This window comes from Trichosurus vulpecula, chromosome 4 (genome assembly GCF_011100635.1).
Source record: "Trichosurus vulpecula isolate mTriVul1 chromosome 4, mTriVul1.pri, whole genome shotgun sequence".
In the NCBI taxonomy this organism is placed as follows: Eukaryota; Metazoa; Chordata; class Mammalia; order Diprotodontia; family Phalangeridae; genus Trichosurus; species Trichosurus vulpecula.
Genome location: NC_050576.1, coordinates 80,307,323 through 80,331,267, shown reverse-complemented (window position 1 = coordinate 80,331,267; position 23,945 = coordinate 80,307,323). Strand labels below are relative to the sequence as shown.

The 23,945-nt window shown below is 39.7% G+C and overlaps 1 protein-coding gene across 1 annotated transcript in view; it reads left to right on the top strand.

Moving 5' to 3' along the window:
• NIBAN1 (niban apoptosis regulator 1) overlaps positions 1-23,945 on the top strand; it is a 211,020-nt gene that overhangs the window by 174,394 nt on the left and 12,681 nt on the right. Inside the window, exons 7-12 of the mRNA XM_036758153.1 lie at positions 4,480-4,584; positions 4,913-5,075; positions 12,964-13,151; positions 14,237-14,398; positions 16,623-16,733; positions 19,669-19,776. Of these exons, the coding sequence (XP_036614048.1) occupies positions 4,480-4,584; positions 4,913-5,075; positions 12,964-13,151; positions 14,237-14,398; positions 16,623-16,733; positions 19,669-19,776 (837 nt within the window). The remainder of the gene's footprint in view (positions 1-4,479; positions 4,585-4,912; positions 5,076-12,963; positions 13,152-14,236; positions 14,399-16,622; positions 16,734-19,668; positions 19,777-23,945) is intronic.

Genomic DNA, 23,945 nt, shown 5'->3' with positions numbered 1-23,945 from the left:
AACCAGACTTCACTATCTTCTTTTTCTTCTCTTTTCTTTTTTATTACATTATTACATATTTATGGAATAATCCAAGTACTTCCATAACATAGTACAATAAAAAAGATGATTGTACATGCAAATCTACTATGCATGACTTGCTATTCCTTTCAAATATACAACAGAATTGTCATGTAAATTTATTTTCTCTCCTTTTTTTCTACTCTCCCCCCAACCCCACCCTAGAGATGGCTACCATTAGACAGAAATAGGTGTATATATATATATATATATATATATATATATATATATATATATATATATATATATATATATATATATATATGTAAAATTGTTCTATACAGACTTCTTCTCTCCCCTGGCCCCAACCTACTCTCCCTAACATTCCTACTTCTGTTGAGAGCTCTGATATCCTTCCAGTCACTGAGGTTTACAACGTCCAAGTCATCCTTGACCCTTTATTCTTCCTCATTCCCCACCCCATATCCAGCATCTACTTCCATATGCTCTTTTGCATTCATCCCCTTCTCTCCACTGACATGGCTACTACCCCAGGTTCAGGCCTCATCTTACCTGCCCTAATGAAACAGCCTCTCAATTGGTCTCCCTGCTTCCAGTTTCCTCCCTGCCCAATACTTTCTTTGCTCAGGTTCCAAATTGATATTCCTAAAATACAATTCAAACCATGTCACTTCACTGCTCAAAAAGCTCCAGCCCCTTCCTATTGCCTTTAGGAAAAAAAAAAACAGTCTCTGTTTGCAATTTAAAACTCTCCACATTCTAACTTTAAGCACCTTTTACAAGCTTATTTTCCATGTATCCCCTTTCTACACTCTACTTCCAGCCTATTTGCTATTTTACTCATGTATGTTTTTCCATTCCATTTTTGCCTATGTACCTTTGCCCAAGGCTTGGTTCCAGTACTAAAATGTACTCCCTCCCTCCCTCCCTCCTCACCTCCTCTCTTAGAATTCCAATCTACCATCACAGCTTAGCTCACTTACCACCTCCTACTTGAGACTTTTTCCTAGGCCTTAGTTCTCAGCTGCTAATAACCTTCCTCCATCAAAATAACTTTGCATTTCCATTTTATTGCTTTTGTATTTACTTACACAAATATATGCTCTTTCTTACCAGGACACTCGAAGTCCCTTGAAGGATAGTTTTAGCTTTTGTCTCTGTACAGAGTGCCAGGAATGTAGTAGGTCCTTAATAAATGCTTTTTGAATTAATTGAACAAACAAAAGCAAAAAGCATGTTAAATTTCTCTTGATTGATTGACCTAGCCTGGGAAGGACCTTAGATTAAAAAGGCCAAGGTCTCCAGATTTTAATGAGTCTCATTGCTTGATTTTCTTGGGCTCACTCTGAAGACAGCAACCTGGGTTAGTTGACTTCTTAAAGTCTCTTTCAGGTCTGAGTTACATTTATTTTAGTCCCTGGGCATGTGCCTTTGTTGTTGTTATTGTGCATTAGAGGAAAAGTTACTTTCCCAGTCTTGATTCCAGGGTTTTCTCAAGCTATGGTTTGTAAGTCCTTCAGGTCTTCCCCTAGAGCTAGCCAGTGGCCATGGGAAAAATAAGCCCCTTCCTAGAGAAACAAGTTACTTCCTCAAGGAGGGCAGGGACTTTTTAACTTTTTATGTGTGTTTGTGCAGTCCTGGAACTTAGCACTATGCCTAAAACATAGCAAACATTTAATAAATACTTGCCCATTGATTAATTGATTCTACCACTTACTGAAGCCTGAAACTCCACTTGTGATGCTCCACCCTTTTATGTTAAGACTTTGATCCCCATTGACATGGAAATGTCTATTCATTCACTCAAGGCCTACAGTGTGCCATGCACTGTGCTAAAGTACCTGGGATACAAAAAGAGGCAAAAAACAGTTCCTGCCCTCGAGGAGTTTACAAGCCAATAGCACATTAAGCTAAGGTCTTTAACTTACATCTTGTAGCACATTTTTTTTTCCCATTTTTTTTTTCTTTATTTATTTTTAGTTTACCACACATGGTTCTACATAGTTTTGAGTTCCAGTTTTTCTCCCCTCCTTCCCCCCTCCCTCCCCAAGACGGCATGAAGTCTCATATAACTGTCATGTATAATTTCGCATTGAATTAATTTATGCTCTAGTCAAGTCGTGGAGAAGAATTTTGACCAATGGAATGAATCATGAGAAAGAAGAAACAGAACCAAAAAAAAAAAAAAAAACCAAAAAAAAAATGTGCTACAAGATGTAAGTTAAAGACCTTAGCTTAAGCACATTTTTAAAGGGAACATTGGAAAGGGCTTGCTGACCAGGGTCTGAAGGGGACTTGTCTAACCCCACACACAAGGATCAGTTTTTTACCTGTACCTAACCCACCTTGGAAACTGTGACCTAGTGGGAAAGGTAGGGGAATGGGAAGGGAACACACATTTATTAAGTACTTACTGTATGCTAGGCACTGTGCTAAACGAAATATTTTCTCATCTGATCCTCACAACAACCCTGGGAGGTAGATACTGTCATGAGTGTCATTTTACAGTTGAGGAAACTGAGGTACACAGAGGTTAAGTGACTTGCGTAAGATCACACAGCTAGTAAGTATGTAAAAGTCTGATTTGAGCTCAGGGCTTCCTCAGTCGAGGCCCAGCATCTCTATTCACTCACTGGTTTGGGAGTCAGAAGGCTGAGCTCTTGTCCTGGGGCTGCCACTAGTTAGTTGGCTGACTTTAATCTCTCTGAGCCTTTAATTCCTGCCTAAATAATAAGGGAGCTGGGCTTAGTGATCTCTTGCGCCCTTCCAACTCTAAATGCTACGATACTTCTCTTTTGAGTACAGTAAGTTGTTGGCTCTTTTCTATGTGAAAATATCCATCATCCTCATGAATTTCTGTCATTCAGGATGTTTAAAAATCTTTTGCTTTTCAGGTTGTCTTATTCAGTATTTCTGTGGCTTCAGATCCAGGACTGAAACCTGCAGCATTTTCTCACCAGATCACAGATTCTTTCCTTTTCTCTTTTGTTCAAATTATCTTTTGAATGAATGAAAAGGCATTTTTAAAGTTCTAACTACATTCAAAGTGCTTTGTTAAATTCTTGGGACACAAATTCAAAAAGAGAAACATTCCTTCCTATCAAGAAGTTTACATTTAATAGGGAAAATGACTCTTTTAAAAGAATAGTCAGTGAGAGGTGATTTGAACCAGAGAATCCATAAGATTGTGAGTAGAGTCATAGGACAATTGATTGACATGTTTTCTTCTGGTTGTCGTTGTTTGTCCTTCATTCTCAAAGAGGACCAATGACATCAGGAAGGTGATGTCTTGACTTGCAAGTGAATTGGATTCAAGTGAGGCAGGGCTGTGCAAAATCATTAGCCTCACTTTATCCTCTAGAGCCATCTGGGTCCAATGGTAAGATAGGCATCAGGACAAGTGGCAGTGGCCCAGGATGCTGTTGGAGACCTTGGCCTTTTTAAGCTAAGGTCTTTCACAGGTCTCTGTCTGAGGCAATTGCCATTTGATGATTAAGGATAGGTAAGAAAAGAGGCAAAGAATGGCCTCTTTTACCTAGTCAAAAAAAAAAATCAATCTGGGAAGGAAAGACCCTCAGGGTTTCTAGCCAAAACACAAACAATTGCTGTTTATACTCTCTCTGAGCCATCAGAACTGGAACAATGAAGGGGTTGGGTATAGATAGGGTAGTGGTACTCAGGCAGTGGCATGGGTACAGAGAGAGAACAGGGACATCATGTTAGTGATGGCTCTAAGTTGGGCTAATTATGGGAAGCTCTCACCAGTTTTTATGAATGCCTTTTATTTTTACATCAACCTACATTTATTAAAAGGCCTACTATATCTCTGGATATATTCCTCCTCACACCTCTTCCCAGTGAGCCATCTTTTGTGAAAAAAAAAAAAACAGGTTAACAACATTAACCTATATATTGACTCTGCAATATTCGATCTCTATAGTCCCTCACCCTTGCAGTGAAGAAAAGGTACTTTCCTGCAACTCTTTCCCAGAGTCAAGCTTGGTCATTAACAATTATACAGAGTTCAGTATCATTTGGTCGATCTTTCCTTTATGTTGTCCTTTTGAATGTCGTTTTTCTAGTTCTTCTTATTCTGCTCTACATCGATTCACTTGAATCTTCCTGAGCTCTGATTCCTTCATATCTGTCACTTCCTTGATGGAACATATTCTATTCTATTTATTTACCACTTATTTTTTTGCCATTCCTCATTCAATGGGAACCAACAGGATGACTTATACTTTTAGAGCCTGCTTCTCTTGTGATTAGCACAGGGAAAGGCCAGCTAAGAGATCTATGTTTTAGCTGACTTTGAAGAAATGGCATTGAAGGAAAGGGCAGAGAACCAGGAGTTTTTCTTCCTTCCCTCCCCTCCGCCACCATGGAAATCATTTGATAATTTTCTAATTCATTTGAACCCCCAAGGGCTAAAGCTATGGTTTTTCTTTGATCCTTTAGATCTTGAGCAACCTAGTGATGGAAGAGCTCTTGCCAACCCTTCAGACCGACCTTCTACCTAAAATGAAAGGAAAGAAGAATGACAGAAAAAGAGCTTGGTTTGGTGTAAGTTACTCTATTGCCTTATTACTACTCTTGGCTTGTGGGTAAAACAAAATTAGCACTGCCTTCTCACAATTGGTGGCTTTAAATAAAAAGAGAATTCTGTGTAGGGAATTGTATTTCATGACTACTTCTTGCTTCTGGCCAGTCTCACTTGCATAAGGGCAAAAACAAACTCACCATAAGTTGGGAAGAAAAACATGAATATTTTTTTGGTAGTTTAGTTCAAGTTATGATGGTCCAATCAACAAACCTAATCTCTGTTCTTTGGAGTGTCAAGACAATCATTTGTACGGTGCAGAACACTAATTTATGTGTTGTTTTGTTATAGATTTTAGAAGAAGCCTACAACTTGGTCCAGCATCAAGTTTCAGAAGGATTAAGTGCTTTGAAAGAGAAATGCAGAGCTCTGACAAAGGGCCTAGAAGGGACCATTCGTTCAGACATGGATCAGATTGTGAACTCAAAGAACTTCTTAGCTGGAAAAATCAGAGGTTAGAGATATAATGTTGCCTTCTTTATGGCCTCATTTCAGAGCTATTCTCTGGAGACGTTGTTAAACAGATGATGTGCTTATGACATCTAGTCATAAGCCTTTTAATTGATTAAGCTATACATTTCTATATTCCTGTAGTATGCCTAAAATAAGTAATTTTGAGTAATAATTAAAACAATGGTGGAGGAGTGATAATTGTTTAAGGCAGTTCTCATGCTGTATAGCAAGTGAGAAAAAAACTTTTGCTCTTAATGTGAACCTTCAACATTCTTCTTAGACTAGGTAGCCTCTGAGATTCCTTCCATCTCTTAGATTATGCCATTCTGATTTTATGGTTCAGTCTCTCTCCTCTCCAATCCCAACCTCCAATCCACAGCTGTCAGATTCATCTTCCTAAGGCACAGATCTGGCTATGTCACTCTCCCACTCAAAAGCCTGGCTGACTCCCCATTATCTCCAGAATCTCTCTGAGATATCTCTGACTTATTCTAGGAGGCAGCTTTTATAGTAAAAAGAGTGCTAGAGTCATCAGAGACCTGGGTTCAGTTCTCACTTCCAACACTAGCTGTGTGATCATTACCAGATCTATCAATCACAGAATTTGAGAGCTAGAAGGGACTTCAGCATTTACCCAGTTCAACCCATCAAAAAAGGAATCCTTACTGTAATATACCCAACAAATAACCATCTAGCTTCTGCTTGAAGACCTTAAAAGAGGTCTTGAAGCAGCCCATCCTACTTTTGGACAGCTCTAATTGTTAGAAAGTTTTTCTTGACATTAAGGCTAAACTTGTCTCCTTACAGTTCCCACCTCCCCCCAATTATTCCTGGTTCAGCCCTTTGGGGCCAAAAAGAATGAATCTCATCCCTGCTCTATGTGACAGCCCCTCAGAAACTTAAGGGACAGCTATTGTGTTCCTCTTTCCTTCTCTAGGCTAAACATGCCTGATCATGAAGTCAAGGCCATTCACCATCCTTCTATGTACATTCTCTAGTTTGTCAATGCCATTTTAAAACTGTGGTGCCCAAACATATTGCTCCAGTTGAGGTCTGACAAGGGCAGAGTACAGTAGGATTATCTCTTCTCTATTCCTTGAAGTCAGGTCCCTCTTAGTCCCAAAGTTTGATTAGTTGTTTTTGACATGACCCTGCTGCTTATATTGAATTCACAGCGCACTAAAATACTTAAATCTTTTTTAGAAGGAATCTTATACTCATGGAATTGAATTTTTGTACCCAAGTGTAATATTTTACATTTGTTTCTATTAGATTTTATGATATTAGATTCAGCCCAATGATAGAGCCTGTCAAGAACTTTTTGGACCTGGATTTGTTCATTATTGTGCTCTCTGTCCCAGCTTTGTTTCATTTGCAAATCTGATGAGCATACCATCTGTGTCTTTATCCAAATCATTCATAAAAATGTTAAACACACAGGGCTAACCACAAATTCTGGGGACATTCCACTAGAGGTCTCCTGTCTGTCATATTGATGTTGAGCCATGAACAACTGCTCTTTACATCTAGCTAGTTCTGAGTTCAAGTGATTATGTTTAATCTCCATATCTCCACCAAAAAAAATATTATCAGCCACGTCATCAGAAGCTTTGCTAGAAATCTAGTTTAATTATATCTGAAACATTTCCCCCAGAGAGTAGCCTAGTAATCCTGTCAGAAAAAGAGATGGGCTCAGTCTGGAATGTGCTCTTGATGAAGCCATGCTGGAAATTTGTAATCACTGCATCCCTTTCTAGGTGTTCAGAAATGATATCTTTACTCCATTCCAGAACTCATCTCTGGAATAGAAGTCAATTTCACTGACCTATAATTTGTAGATACTGTTCTCTTCTTGTTATCAAAAATCAGAAAAATGTTTGCTCTTTTCAAATCTTTTAGTACCATAATCCATTTTCCACTATCTTTTAAATATCAGTGACAATGGCTTAGCAGTCATATCTGCTAGTTCTTTCAGTGAACAAGGATGTAGTTCATCTGAGCTAGGTTATTTGAATTCATCAAAGGCAGCTGGGTATTTTCTCACTGACCCTTTACTTATCATTGTTATCACCTCAGTGTTAGTAATTTTTGTTCTGTCATTTCCAGGGTAAAGGTCATTCTCTTTTGCAGAGAAAACTAAAACAAAATAAAGAGTTAAGCATCTATGCCTTGTCTATGTTGTCAATTATCATCATCCTATCAACCCAAAGCAAAAAGCTATGCCTTCTTTGATCTTTTGTTTCCCCATCTAGCTAAAAATCCCCCTTTTGTCATCTTTTTTTTCCCCAGGACTGGGACATGTTCTTATATTCATTTCTTGGCATCTGGACTTTCTTCCATTTTCTGTACATTTCTTGTAAAAATCTAAGTTGGTTGGTATATTCCCTGTGTATCTACATCAATCTCTTCAGACAAATCCCATTTTCCTCTTCATTGGAACTGTTTCCCTAGAAAGGGAAGTGAATATCATTCTTGAGCATTTCCCATCACCCCTGGGCTGACGTCCCTGCAGCATTTTAGTCCATGGGATCCTACCTATGTTTCCTCTGAACTCTTTGAAATCTGCTTTCCCCAAATCTAGGCCACATGTCAGATGTGCCAACAAATATATACAAAGCAGGCTATTTATACAGGATAAATAGGACATAATTGACAGAGGAAAGGTAGTAGAATTAAAAAGTGTTGGCGAAGGCTTCTAGTAAAAGATGGGATTCTAGTTGGGACTTAAAGGAAGCCAGGGAAATCAGTAGACTCTCATTCTCTAAGAAAGGAGAGCATTCCAAGCATGGGGGAGAGGCAAAAAAAAATGCTCCGAACTAAGAGATCTGTCCATACAACCAACAGGAGGCCAGTGTCATTGGAGCTAAGAGTATTGGGGGAAGGGGGTGTAAGGTAAGGTGTAAGAAGACTAGAAAGATAGGAAAGGGTATGTGTGTGTGTGTGTGTGTGTGTGTGTGTGTGTGTGTGTGTGTATCCATGGATTCTACTTCTGGTTCTATTTTTGGATTTTTATCTCCTGTAAATTTCTAGATTTTAAATTTCTCCTGTGAATTTCTGAAATTCTCAGCCACTGTTATACTTCCTTCTTATACTTCTAACAAAGGCCATATACACCATCAATCTTCCCATCCTTTTTTAGATTAAAACAATTTTGATAGGATTTCTAAGATACCAGAAAAAAGCATTCTTACCAACCTTTGGTGTACTGCATCTCTAGCCACTACTCTGTCAGCCCTATATTGTAAGCTGTGATCCAGAAATTCAAATCCATTGTCAGCTGTTCACTTCCCATGTTAATTGTTCTCTTCTGCATTCCTCGCCTTCAATGGGCAGCAGTGAGAGAAACACAACCTTATGGTCTTCAGTTTCTTGCCCAAGACTTCATAAGCATTGCCAATACTTTTTACATTCCTCCTGAAAGTGTCACTTGTGCCCATGTGAATCACCAGAAGTGGATAGTTATAAGTTGGATCCATGCCTGAGGAGAACAGCCAACCTTTCTGATGTGGTTATCAGGTCAACAAATAACTTCCAGAAAACCTCTGAGCAGGGAATTACCAACTTCTACTACTCTTCTCTTTTTCCTCTTCCCATTACTAAATAATCTCTCACCAGAGAGCTTCTCCACTATACCATCCTTGGAACAAGGAGTGGTTGCTTTGTCTTTATACCATCCAGCTCTTTCCTCTTCAAGATGAGCCTCAAATCTCTTTTTCACTCTAATTGTATGACTGTCCTTTTCCTTTCCTTTCTCCTTTGTCTACACCTCCATTTTCCATCATTCTGACAAGGGTCAGGCCTCCCCTCCTCAATCTCAAGTCCCTTTCTTTCCCATTGAATCTTTATTTCTGATTTCTTTCATTCTCCGTAACAACTTGAAGTGTGAAAAGGCATTTTTAAAAAGTCTTCCTTTACCTTCTCCTCCAGGAGGGAGAACAGCCTATTCTTGTAATGTAGATAACAACCACTTGACTGTGGCAGAAATGGAAATGTCATGAATTTGATACAAGCCACTACACAATTTTCCCTCCTCTTCTTCAGTCTTGTTTCTTGAACCTGTATGTGTTAAAACTGTGGCTCTTCAAGCTGAAGCACCTAGTTAAAACTTTTTATAGCAACTTCACCCAAATTCCTTTCCTTTGTTCCAGCAACTCCACCCATAGCCAAAGCCCCAGCCATATCCACCTTCCCTTCAGCTTTGTAACAATCTTCGGTTTCATTGATTTGACGGTATTGTCCTACCAATTTGCATAACCTAATTATTTCACTTAACTTTTCTTGTTTTCTTTGCCTTGTCTTACCAACTACCTAGACCTTATCCTTCTTCTCTCTGTCTCTCTTCAAGTTCATTCCCTAATCCTCCCTAATCCTTTTCTATACAAATTAGATGCCAGGGAACTGGACATTTCAATCATCTTTACCCTGATGAGTATTTTTTCCTTTGTTGGGCTGCCTTTTCTTATCTCATAACTTTCCTACTTTCTGCCCTTTCTACTAGCCAAACTATATCTAATAATAATAATGGCTCTCATTTATATAGCTCTTCCCATGTGTCAGGCACTGTGTTAAGCACTTTACAAGTATCATCTCATTTCACCCTCACTACAATCCTGGGATGTAGATGCTGTTATCATCCCATTTTTTTGCTGAGGAAACTGAGGCAGAGGTTACACAACTTGCCCAGGGTCACACAGATAGGAAGTGTCTCAGGCTGGATTTAAAACCATTTCTTCCTGGCTCTAGCCCTGGGGCTCTGCATACTGTGGCGCCACCTAGCAGCTTTGATTGCACACTCCTACATCAGGACCAAACAAGACAATGCATGTAAAGTGCTTAACTTATGGCACTATTTGTGGTTATGCATTCATTTTAGTCATTTCCAACTCTTCCTGACCCTGTTTGGGGTTTTCTTGGCAAAGATACTTGAGCAATTTGCCATTTCCCTCTCCGGCTCATTTTACAGATGAGGAAGCTGTGGCAAATAGGGTTAAGTGACTTGCCCAGGGTCACCCAGCTAATAAGTGTCTGAGGTTGAATTTGAACTCAGGTCTTCCTGACTCTAGGCCCTGGGAATGCTCCTTCCACACCTCCACCTAGCAATCCTATGGTGCTATTTGCATGTCGGTTATTATTATCTTTCCAGCCTGATTTCATATTTATATTACTCCCCTTTATTCACCTTCCTATGTCCAAAACTACACCTTTGTCATTTCTACCTCTTAGAATCTTTCAAGGCTTAGCTCAGGCATCACCTCTTTCCTGAAACTCTCACTGATGTCCCTACTTTCATATGCTTTCCCTTTGGAAATTACCTTGTATTGATTAATTTATCTATGTATATGTTGTATCTTCCCAGCAGAATATAACCTCCCTGAGGTCAGGGACTATTTTATTTTGTCTTTGTATCTCTCATTACCTGGTCCTGTATATAGTAGAATATATTATACATTTTTGTTAAATAAAATTAAATGGAAATATTGCAAGGGTTATACAGAAAAAAAGATTAATTTACTCTGCTTGCCTTAGAACAATTATATGCCTAGGATACCTTTCAAACTCATGCTTTCTATCTCAACCACCACCACCTTAGCCTGATCCCTTATTACCACCCCCTGGCCTATACTGAAATAGCCTCCTTATAGGTCTTCCACCACTGCTCACTCCCCTCTTCAATCTATACTTCATACTGTTGTTGGAATATTCTTTCTTACATGTGGATCTTCTCATTTCATTGCTAAGCTCACATTTTTTCTGTAGCTACTATTGTCTAACAAATAATCTTTAAAATTCCTCTGCCTAGCATTTAAGGCCTTACACAATCCAAAAGGCAGTTTCTGCTTTACTTTTCTAGCCTTTTCTTTTATTATTCCCCCCCAAAACTTTGCTTCAGTTAAATGGGATTATTCCCTGACCCTGAACATATGTTACCTTCACCTCCTGTGTCAGAAATACCCTCTCTTCACTTATTGAATTCCTATTCATTCTTTAAAGTCCAATTCAAGTGCCTCCCCCTTCAAGAAGTTTTCCCTCAACTCTGGTCAATGACAGACTTCTCCCTCAGACCTAATATGGCACTGGTTCTGTAATTCTCCAATTCACCTACCACATAGTATGTTTCCCTGGTGTGGTAGATTATCTCCTTCCTAGACTATAAGATTAATGAAAGTGGGGGCTTCTCATCTAAAATGTTCATTTCCCCACATCACCTAGCCCAATGTTCTGCATGTAGTAAGCACCCAATCGACGCTTGTTGTATTGTTTTAAATGTAATTTAAAAGGCACAAACAAAGGCACAAACTAAAGGAATTTGGAGTGAGGAGAGCTTTCTCCCAGCTGGGGAGATTTGGGATGACTTCATGAAGGAGAAAGGATTTCAGCCAGCTTGGAAGGATGTGAATAGAAATAGCTGGGAGGGGATGGCCTAATATAAAGAATAACATGAGCCAAGACAAAGAGTTGGGAAAACATAGAGCCTGTTAAGGAAATGGCTAATAGTCCAATTTGGCTGGAACTTAGGGCATGTGGAGGGGTGCAGTAGGAGATAAGGCGAAAGTTGTTGTTTGGAGTCTGATCTGTGCTATGGCAGGGAAGGAATTTCCACCTCTGTCCACTTTACACCTCACTCTGGCCCCAAATTAAAAATGAGCTCCACCCCCTGGCTTGAACACCAGCTCAGCAGGTTAGAGGCTATTGTAGAGGTTATGGTTGTATTTTTCTTTTTCAAGACTACCTTTCATGATTGTTCTAACATTTTAATAAGATGCTTTTTAAAATTACTATTGTGAATGTTATCATTCTCTTTTGTCTTCATGACAAGTTGTTTGGCTGGTTAATAGCTGCCCAGTCATTCAAATTATATTCAGAGTTCTTTTCCTTTAGAAAAAACTTTATGAGACAATCATTTTATTGACCAAAGAAAGTTCTAATTCTTTCCCATGTATTTGTGGAGGAATGATGTGCAAGGTTCTGTCCTAGAAATTGGGGAAAGACAAAAAAAGACGAAAAAACAAAACATGACCCGCTCTCAAAGTATTTACATCCTACTAAGAGGATCAACAGGTATGCAGATAAATGAATGTAACATAGACAAAGTGATTTCAGGAGAAAGCAGATCATAGTATATAGTGCTAGAAATGACCCCTTCATTTTACAAGTAAATATAGTGTTACATAACTGGAACCATATATACATATGCACATACACGTGTGTATACACGTGTATACCTGTTGGAATGGAACTTCACTTTCATTGGTATTGGGGGTAGAAAGCTTCTTATGAGGAAAATCTCTTTACCCATGTGGCTCAGCCTCCATCCTGCAACTTAAACGATTAGAGACTTATCTGGGATATTCAGAGGTTTTGTGATTTTCCCAGGGTCACACAAGCTGATATTGTCAGACGTGAGACTTGAACTCAGGTCTTCTTGACTTTGAGGTTCTTTATCCACTGTACCTCACTGGCTTTCCCAATATTTTCCTGTATTATGTGTGTATTCGAAAGTACAATGAAATATACAGAAGTGTGGAGTACCAGAATTTTTTCCTTTTGTATCAGATGTATGTCACCTTCTTTGCATGTTTGTCGGAAATAGAAGAAATATGTGTCTCTATCCCAGGGCAAAAGAAAGCTTGGGGAGATAAGGGACTTTGCAAAACAGTCAGATACAATGGGACAACAGCTGTATATGACAGTGATTCTTCATAGCTAAAACTAGGCACAGCAAATACCAAGCTAGTTGGTCATGGCAGTGGGGGCAGGGGGCTGTCAGGAAGCCCAGGAGAGTCCTTGGAGTACCTTGTCAGGTGCTGGTCTGACCTGACTTCTGATGCTTCTGCAGCCATTTCTACAACTACCCTAAACTCATGACTCTTTGTTTCTTCCTACCTCAGTCATGGTGGCTGAACCTGCTGGAAGAACTTGTGCAGAGAGTATACAACCATTCCTGTCTTCCATCTTGGAGGAACTCATGGGGCCAGTGAGTTCTGGGTTCAGTGAAGTCCGGGCTCTCTTTGAAAAAGAGGTGAATGAAATCAGCCAAAGTTTCCAGACCAACAAAGATCCTGCTCAGCTGAAGGAGGTAAAGAAATAAAGTGGAACTGCCAGTTGGAGATGGAGCATTTGGGTATTTGAGGAATTCTCATCTTGGCAGAGATCTATTTGAATTTTTTAAACAGACAGTATATAGCTGTGGCAATGACAAAATTTGGGATAATGATTTTCACTGTAACTTAGACTTGAGAACCTGTCATCATTCTTGATTAAGTGAATCCCCTAAAATGTTTTCCATATCTAAGTAAGATGACAACAGTCTCTTTATGATAACAAATGTTGAACACGTCAGATTTCTGGGCTATCCTTTCAGAGAAAGGGAATATCAATCTATCAATCACCATTCTTTGGATCCAGTCCACCTAACTATACAACCATTTGGTCCACGTCTCATTTTTTACAAAAGAGCACTATGAGAGACATAACGTTCCTGGCTGAAATCCAGGAATACTCTATCTATGTCATTCTCCTGATCTTTTCATCTAGTAGTAGTCCTTAAAAAAAGTTAATCTGGTATGAGTTGTTCTTGATGAAAGCATGACACCATCACTGCTTCACTTTCTAAGTGTCCTAAATAACTTTCTGACAATTAGAGCTATCCCAAAGTAGAATGGATTGCCTCAAGAAATCTTCAGATGTAGGCTAAGCGATGCCATAGAGAGCATTCCTGTTCAGTTATTGGTTGGCCTGGTAGAATTTTGACACTCCTTCCAACTTTGAAATTCTACAACCTGCATTTTCCTGAAGTTCCATAGGGAGTAGCTAGAACTGGGATTTCTCCACAGCTCTGTACCTCCTCTACCAATAGGTTTATCCTAATACCAAGAACAACTGCTACCCCAGGTCCTGCTTCCTTGCCCACTAAAGAATGGTGAAAAATTTGGGAGAGAAGAGGAAATGTAAGAAAGGAAAGAGGGAGCAATGATTCTGGGTGATTTTCACGCACTAAGAATTAACAGAGCAGAAAAATATAGCAGGTTGGAGATTTCATAGACCTAGGGTTCTTATCTGTAGAAACACACTCATGCACAGAATCCCTGAGAATTTAGTATGTATTCCTTGAAATCAGCCCGTCTGACCTCAAGGATATTTTGTTTCTTTACCAAATTATAGCACTTGGACCAGCTGAGGAATCTTCCACTGAACTCAGTGAAGATGGAACCTTGTTACTTGAAAGTCAACCTACTCCAAGAACAACTCCAAGACCTCAAGAGCCGCTTCAAGTTCCCCCACATTGACTCGGTCGTACAGAGGACCCAAAACTACATGCAAGAAGTAAGTGAAGCAAGGGCATTCCCCTGAGAGAGGCAGGGACTGTAGAAAGGGTGGCAGATCAAGATACCAAACAGAGAACAAATATTCCCAGCCATAAAGGAGCTAGTCTTTGGTAGGACTCTCCCCAGCATGACTGGGAGTTTGGAGGGGTGGGAAGAAAGGAAGGTTCCAGCATGGTTCCTCCTCAATGCTTTGAGCCCAAAGCAGGCTTCTACCACTCCCACCCCAGATGCTGCTTCCTTGACCGCTAAAGAGAAGTGAAAAATTCTGGAGAGAAGAGGAAATAGTCTAAAAGGGAAAGTAGGAACAATAATTCTGGGTGCTTTTCACCCACTAAGAATCAGTAGAGCAGAATTAAAGCTGTCAGAATTCAATTCAATAGAATTCCATTTAATGAATTCCATTCAACAAACTAAAATTGAAGTATAACCATCTTTCCACTCAGGTAGACTATAGAGAATACAGCAAATGGAGCTAGGAGAGATCATAAGATCCTTCTAGATATTCTCTCTCCTCTCTGGGTTTTTAGGACACTGCTCTCTCCTGGTTCTCCTCTAACCTATGTAACCACTCCATCTCAGTCTTCTTCATTCACTCATCATCCAAATCATAACTGTGATAGCCCCCCAGGCTCCTTTCCTGCTTTCTCTTCTCTTTTCTTCTACTTGGTCTATTCCAGATCTCTCACTAGCTCCCATGGTTTCAATTACAATCTCTCTGCTTATGACTAAGATCTACATATCTCAGGGCAGCTAGTTGGTGCAGTGGATGGAGCACTGACCCTGGAGTCAGGAGGACCTGAGTTCAAATGTGGCCTCAGATACTTACTGGTTGTGTGACCTTGGGCAAGTCATTTAACCCTGATCACCTCAAAAAATTATTTTAAGAAAATCTACATATCTATCAGCTGCCTCTTGAACCACGATGGAGAAGAGAGTGCACATTTCAAATTAGATGTCCCATAGCCATTTCAAACTAAATATGTATAAAACAGAACTCATCTTTCCTCCCAAATCAGGCCCTCTCCAAATTTCCCTCCTTCTGTTGATGGTTCCACCATCCTTCCAAGCATCCAGGTTCACAAACTCAGTCATCATCAACTCCTCACTATCACTCACCCCAAGTATCCAATAAATGTTGTTTCCGTCTCCACTTCTCTCTCTCTCTCTCTCTCTCTCTCCATATATATATATATATGTATGTTCTATGCCCTCACAAAGCCACCATCCTATGTCAGGTTTTTATTGCCTCTCATGTGGACTATTGCAATAGTCTCCCAATTTGTCTTCCTGTGTCCAACTTCTGCCCTCTCCAATCCATACTCTGAGAAGCTGCCAAATTAATATTCCTAAAGAGCAAGACTGAGCATTTTTCTCCTCTACTCAAGAATCTTCAGTTGCTCCCCATTGCCTTTAGGATAAAATTTTAACTTTGTTTGGCATTCAAAGCCCTTTATAACTTGGCTCCAGCCTGTCATTCCAGGCTAATTAAACATTATTCTCCCCCGTATATCCTGAATTATAGCCAAACTGGCCTACTTGCTCTTCCCCATACATGACAGTCCATCTCCCAGCTCCATGTCTTTGCATGGCCCACTCATGACTAGAATGTTCTCCCTCTCTACCCCTTGATACTCCCAGCTCCCATCAAGGAGCTTGCCCCTTCCTTCAATAGACCTTTCCTGATTCCCCCAGGTAATATGCCCTCCATCACTTTGTATTTATTTTATATATATCCTGTATTTGCTTATCTGTGAATATTTGAATATCCCCTTGGAATATAAGCTTCTTGAGAGCAAGGACTGTTTCTTTTTTGTCTTTATATCCCCAGCACCTAGCACAATGCAGGGCACATAGTAGGCACTTAATAAATGATTGTTGATTTGTTGATTCCATTCAAATTAGAGAAGAAAGGACATCAGGGAAAAAAAATCCCAAGTGAGAATGCATCATCTCACAGTTTCCATCCTGGCCATTAAGAGAATTATTTCAGGAGGTAGACACATGGAGAGGGTCATCATACCCAGAAGCTATTCTCCTTGGTCAACCTTGGAGTAGTGCCTAAAGGACCAGATTTTTCTTGCTTCAGGAACTGCCCTGATTTAGATAGTGGAAGGGGGATAGGGGAGAAGGGGGTGGGACCAACTGAATGTTGAACATACAAACAGTACCTCCAATCAGTAATGTCACTCTGGCTCTATTCATGTGTTGGCTTTGATTTCTAGCTCATGGAAAATGCAGTCTATACTTTTGAGCAGCTTCTATCTCCCCATCAACAAGGAGACGTGTCCAAAATCTCCACAGCCATTGAAAAAGTCAAGAAACGAGTCTTAAAGGTAAAAAAAAAAACTCCTTTTTTTTAATGGAAGTACTGTATAAAACAATATTATGGCTCCTATGTTTTTTATGTTAAATGTCAAATGCCTTCCTACTCTTTTTATCTCCCTCCCTTTGCTTCTCTTTCCTTCACAGAATCTTAAGAGCTGGCAGGAACCCCAGAGACCATAGAATTTGTAACTGAACAAGAACACTTTGACCCCATCCATACCCAATGAGTAATCTACCCTCCATTTTTTATTTCCTGAGGCAGCCATTCCACTATGGTGGAGTTCTAACTGTTAGGAAGTTTTTTCAAACAATGAGTCAAAAATATGACTTGTTGCAATTTCCACAGATTAAATACTTCTAGTTTAGTCTCTTCTGTGGTCAAGCAGAACAAATCTAATCCCTTTTCCACATGCTAACACTCATATACATGAAGACCGCTATCACGTTCCCTACCCAACTAATCTCCTCTTCTCCCTTCCCACCCCTCTTTTATCCTTTCCTTCCCCTCCCTTTTAAATTTGTCTCTATTCCCCACCATCTCCTCCCTCATCCTCCCTGCCTCTCTCTGAAACACTTTTCATAATTATAACCAAATAATTTGGTCAGGATTTTCCCCCAATGTGGGGCTTTTGTGTTTGTTCTGCCATCTGGTGGATCCTTGTGGAACTTCAGGTCTTTTGGCAGCATTACTTTTCAAAAGATAGTCACGAAATGATGGCTTAATATAACCCCAGATTGGTCCAGAGAGCATGCCAGATGAAATCATTTACTTCTAGTATGTTTTATTCATTTCAAGGAAAGAAACTTAATTTAGCAACTTGTTAAAGTGGTTCTAAATTGCACTTATCAAGGCAATAGACCAGAGCAGACATGAATGCAAAATTGATCCTTGAGATGTAAAGCCACATTGGCAAGAGCAGACACTGGAGGCCAAAACATTGGCATTAAAAGTAATGTTGCTTTTTATAAATAAAGAGCATAGAAATAGTTATAGGGCTGAAAATACAGAACCAATAACAGCAACTTTGGAATCCTAAAATGAGAGCAGTAAGGGACTTAATCATCTACTCCAACCCCTTAATTTAACAGATGAGAAAACTGAGGCCCAGAGAGGATAAGGAAATTGTCCATGGTTATACAACTACCTAGAACTCATGCCTAGAACCCAGATTTCCTAGCACCCAAACCACTACTTTCCACTGCCCCATAGGGAAAATGTATGTCAAGAGAATAGGTGTGAGCTAGATCTTTCTAGATAATCATCTAATCACAGCTCAGCTGTATAACAAGCAAAGAATCAATCACTCTTACATGGTGTCACTAGTCCCATGGGGTGCTCAGGGCAAGGCCAACTTGTACTCTACCAACCAAGCAGCATCAGTATCAGAACAAAAGGCCTCATCCATATCCTCTCTTAGAGGAGAAACAAGAGGTTCTTCTAAGACAGACCATCTATAGTACAACGAATGTAGGTTACTGTGTGAACTAAGTAGATCTAAATTTGGAACAAGATGTTATTAGACATGAACTTAAAAACCCAGTCCTGTCCCCAAATTTATTCAGGACGTGGAGAAACAGCTTCATTCTGTCAGGCTTCAGTTTCCCTCCTGTGAGATAGTCAGCAGCATCTAGCAGAAAGAGTCCTTGACTTACCAATTGTGTGACCCAAAACAGGCAATTCCCATAGCCTCTCAAGTCTCCATTTACCTATCCATAAAATTGGAATAATGATATTTGCATTACTTACCTCAGATATTTGTTGAGAATCAGATGAGATAATAAAATATTTTATCCCTTTGTAGAGCCACAGAAAAGTCAATCATTGCTTTTATCACAATCATCATGATGGTGGTTGTTGCTGTTAGAGTCTCCTTATCTTTTTTTATGGGCTTCCTATAAAGCCCAAGGAAAAGTTGTTAGCCTGCTTCTTTTATAGTTATAACATTTTGTGAACTCTTGCACAGGTATATAAAATGTCTGCTTCTTGTAACTGAATAAAAGCATTGAGATATAAGTTCATCTTCCGTAAACTCGTTAAAAGCATTTTTAAGACAATTCTGGTATCAGAACAAAAGAGACGACAAATGCATCCTTCTGTTCCTAAGTGGTTTAAATTTTTTCTGCTAGGTCTTTATTTTTGAAAGCTTTTCTTTCATTGGTAACTAAGTCTTACAATGGATAGAGTACTAGGCCTGGAATAAGGAGTTCAAATGTGACCTCAGACACTTACTGTGTGACCCTGACCAAGTCCCTTAACCTCAATCTGTCTCTGCTTCCTCATCTGTAAAATGCAGGTGATAATAGTGCCTACTTCTCTGAGTTGTTGTGAAGATAAAATGAGATTATATTTGTAAAGCACTTCACATGCCTTAAAGTGCTATGTGATACATGCTAGGTTAATTATTCCATAGAGGTTTGATTTTATGAGTATTTGATATGACAATATCTATTGAAAACATTCTTGAATTTTTCACATGTCAATATTATGTCAAGGCAGCGGTAGATTACAGTCCTATCTTATGCTTCACTTCCAACAAAATTGATTTATTGAATTCTCAATCATATTTTGGTGTTTACATTTGTGGTACTGGGATCTATCCTGCTATTTTATAAAGGAATCTGACCTTTTGGTATGTAATCCTAGTCACTTGATTTTATCTTTCTAGGCATTGAGCAGTTGCTAAATTTTTGCAACCTACAATGATACATTACACAGTTTCCACAATGTTATTTTTATCATCACCATCATTATTATTAATCACTTTACCAAATAGATGTGGGAGTTACCTCGATAAAGTCTCTTACCATACCAAAAATAAGAAAGTGAGATGATGTGGGTTGTTGGGTGTTTTGTTGTTGTGTGTTGTTTTTTTTTTTTTAAGAAAAGTTTCACCAGACTGTGGTGTTATTACTTAGCATATGCTTTTGTCTTTGTATTGACAGCAATATGATTATGATAGCAGCACCATCCGGAAGATGCTATTTCAGGAGGCGCTGGTTCAGATCACACTGCCCACAATGCAAAAGGCATTGGCATCAACGTGCAAACCAGTAAGAGATTGAATATATTACTCTTAAAGAGCCCAGGTTTGTGTTGCATTAGATTCCAATATACTGCAGTTCAACAACCACCTATTAAGCATCTGCTGTAGGCAAGGCACTGGGGATCCAAAAGATGGACCTTGCTTTCCTAGAGCTTCCATTTTATTAGGGGGGAGGCAGAGAGTAGGGAGAGATACAACATATAAACAGAGAAGTATACGCATGATAATTTGAGGAAGGAGAGAGTCATTACAGTTGGTGAGATGAGGAAAGGCTTTCTATAGGAGGCAGGATATAAATAGTACATAGAAGGAAGGTAGAAATTCTAAGAGGCAGGGGTGAGTAGGGAGTGCATTTCAGGGCGGGGGGGACAGTCTATATCAATCCAACTGATATTTGCTAAACCAAAGTTTAGGCAGCTTGATGGTACAATGGATAGGGTGCTGGGCTTGGAGTCAGGAACAACTGAGCTCAACTCCAGCCTCAGAAACCTACTAGTCAGCTTCCTCAACTGTAAGATGGCAGTGGTACTTATAACACCTACCTCCCAAGACTGTTGGGAGGATCAGCATTTTAGCACAGTGCCTGGCACATAGCAGGCTCTGTATAACTTCTAGCTATTAAATTATTAGTTCCATGTAGACAAGGGCCTAGGTACAAAGACTTAATGAAAATGGTTCCTCCCAACTTCTTCATTTGGGGTATATTTTATCTGGATGCTGAGCACCATTGGATCTTGCTGTCATATTTTTGTTGCTACAGCTTTGAGATACCATGTGTCAAATCATGTCTCCTCTAAATATGACAAACATATGTAGTTTTTTAAAAAATACTTTATATAACAAGGGGCATCCATAATAGTTTTCTCTGTCCTCCATTATCAAGGTTATAATGGAGTCCAAGATAATTTTTTTTCCCAGTCAAGTCAATGGGAGGAAAAGACTTAGGCCTACAAAGAACAATTTGGCATCCATTGGGAGCCCTGGTCTCCTTGGTATCATTGGATTGTTTATACCACTCTGTGTTGGCCGTGATGACCTAGAAGTCATTTATTTACATAGGTAGGTATGTAGGAGAAAAAGACTATGGCACAAAACACATGAGAATAAGGAACTGAGGATGACATTTTTTCATCTCAGAACAAATAAGTTTTTTTAAAGAGTTTCATAAATCTATAAAGTTATACTTTGGGAGTCGGAAGATTTTTTTTACTGAATCATTAATATTCTTCATATGTATGGTATTATCATAAAAAAAATCTCTTTCCATTTGGAGGGAGTCATTTTTTCTCCCAAAACTTATCTCCAGTGAGGAACTCCCTCTACCATGGTAGGTTGATATCTTTTCTGCAGTTTAGATTCTTAGAAAGTTTCCTGGGGGCAATGAGAAATTGTCAGCCAACAGGGATTTATTAAGAGCCTACTAGGAACCAGAAACTGTGCTAAATTCTAGGGAAAAAAAGGCAAAAACATTGTTACTGCCCCTCAAGGTGCTCACCTTCTAATGGAGGAGACAAAATGTAAATACATGTGCCAGATACATACAGAGTAGAGAGAAGGTAATCTCAGAAGTAAGGTACTAGTAGTGATAAGGCCTGGGAAAGACCTCTTGATAAATGTGAGATTTGAGTCTTGATGGGAGCCAGCAACATTAAGAAGCAGAGGTGAAGAGTCAGAACACTCTAAGAATGGGGGACAGACTACATAAAACACAGAGTTGAAGAAGCAATGTCACGTAGGAGGAATAGCAAGTAGGCCAGTGTTGCTTGAATGATGAGTGAATGGAGGAGTGTAAGGAGTAGGAAGACAGGAAAGGTAAGAAGTGGCCAAGTTGTAATTGGCTTTATATGCTGAAGAGGAGTTATGTTGGATCTGGAACTAACAGGAAACCACAGGAGTTTGGAGGCGGGGTTGGGTAGTAAGATTAGATCACTTTGGCAGCTAAGCTAAATGGATGATAGGTTGGAAAGGCTTGAGACAGTGAGACCATTTAGGAGACTACTGCAATACTCTAGGTGCAAGGTGATGATGAGGGCCTGTATTAATATGGTAGGGTAGAGAGAAGAAGAAATACAGGAGCCATACAGTGAAGGTAGAAAGAAGATTTGACAATAGATTAGATGTGTGCTGCAAGTGAGAGGGAAAAGTCAAGGATGATACCAGGGTTATAGGTGACTGGGAAAATTTGGTGGTGATCTCAACAGTAATAGGAAATTTAGGAAGAGAGGGGAGTTTGGGCAGGATGCTAATGAGTTCTGTTTTGGACAAACTGAGTTTGAGATGCCTACGAGACATCCAGTTCTAGATGTCAAAAAGGTAATGTGGGATTATATATCTGGAGAAAGACAAGGGCTGACTATATAGATCTGGGAATTATCTGGTAATTAAATGCATAGGAGCTGATGAGATCACAAGTCAGATAGTATATAGAGGGAGAAGAGAAGAGGGTCCAGGAATGAGCCTGGGGTGCACCTCTAGTTAATGGGCATGATATAGATATAAGAACTAGCAAAGGAGATTGAGAAGGAGCAATCAGACAGGGAGAGAACCTAGAAAGAACGGTATCACAGGACGAGAGAGGAGAGGGTATTCAAGAGGAAAAAGTAGTCAAATGTACAGAAAGAGTCAAGAATGAGGATTGAGAAAAGGCCATTCGATTTGGAAATTAGAGAATCATTGGTAATTTTAGACAGGAATTTCCAGTTTAATGCCAAGGTCAGAAGATAAATTGCACAGAGTTTAGAAGTGACTAAGAGGAGAGAAAGTGTAGGCACTAGTGTAGGTGACTTTGTCAAGAATGGTCAGATCAACTGAGGGTTTAAGTGAGCTCAAGTGACATAGCCAATATGTGTCAGAGGCCAGACATAATCCCAGGCGTTCCCTACTCTAAAGCCAACTCCCTATCCACTGTCTAAATGGAGACTCTCATTTATAGTCACTGCTAGAGTGTGGGGGGATGGGTCTCATATATGTGCTTTGGCTTTCCTCTGAGGTTGCTTAAAAAAAAAGAATTCCATTATTAGCAGCTGCAAACTATTCAGCTATTAGCAAGACACTGGATAAAAGCCACCGAGTCATTCCACAGAACAGCTGTTGAATGGTGATCACCTGTTGTAAACCAGCGACCTGCAGGCAAATGTCTTCATACCCTATTACTGAATGACTCCCTAAACCAGATGCTTCTATGATTGCAATCTGTGGTGAAACTTTATCCTCCAGCATGAGCAATTGCAAGGTTTATCAAGCTGATCATTAGGGATATGATTTGGTACGTTTTGATCCTGAACTTTCACATGCTGGAAACCCTTGGAAAGCTGTGGGAGTTAAGGGATTCCTTGTTGTGGAAGGACAGAGAATGACAGTGAAGCAAGGTCAGACCAGGCCAGAGAAGGAATACCTTAGTAAATCACGACCAGGGAATCTCCCTGCAGTAGGCATTCCAGGGAGAGCTCACTTATTCCCAGTGACCCAACCCCCCACTGCCTCTTAAGTGTTTATTAGACAGCACCTAGTATTCACTGCCCGACATGATGCCTACTGGGGCACATGTGCCTAGGACAGTACAGACACAATGGCACAGTAGGCCCTTGATCAAATTTCCTGGAGAGCTTTGGCCACTTGTCTAAGGCGAACAGTGACAGATGGAATCCCTCTCTTCCTTCCCCTCCTCATTCATTAACTTATAATAGTTAATTTATTTATTTTTAGTTTTCAACATTCACTTCCACAAATTTTAAATTTTCTCCTCTTCCCTCCCCACTCCCATTCATTAACTTAATCAAAAAGTAATATATTTTTTCTTGTCATTTGAAATTAAACAGCCTTTGGATCATCTTAGTTGATCATAGATCATATTTCATATAGCTTTGGAGCTAAGAGATTTTACACATATTTAGTACAACCCCCTTATTTTTTTTTGGAGGGGGGTAGGCAAGGCAATTGGGGTTAAGTGACTTGCCTATGGCCACACAGCTAGTAAGTATCAAGTGTCTGAGGTTGGATTTGAACTCAGGTCCTCCTGACTTCAGGACCGGTGCTCTATTCACGTCGCCACCTAGCTTCCCCTAACCTCCTTATTTTAAAGTGAGGAAACTGAGGCACAGATTGAGGTAGTGACTTGGCCAAGGTTACACAAGTAGTTAGTGTCAGAGCCTGCCTCTGAAGCATACTGACTGTGGA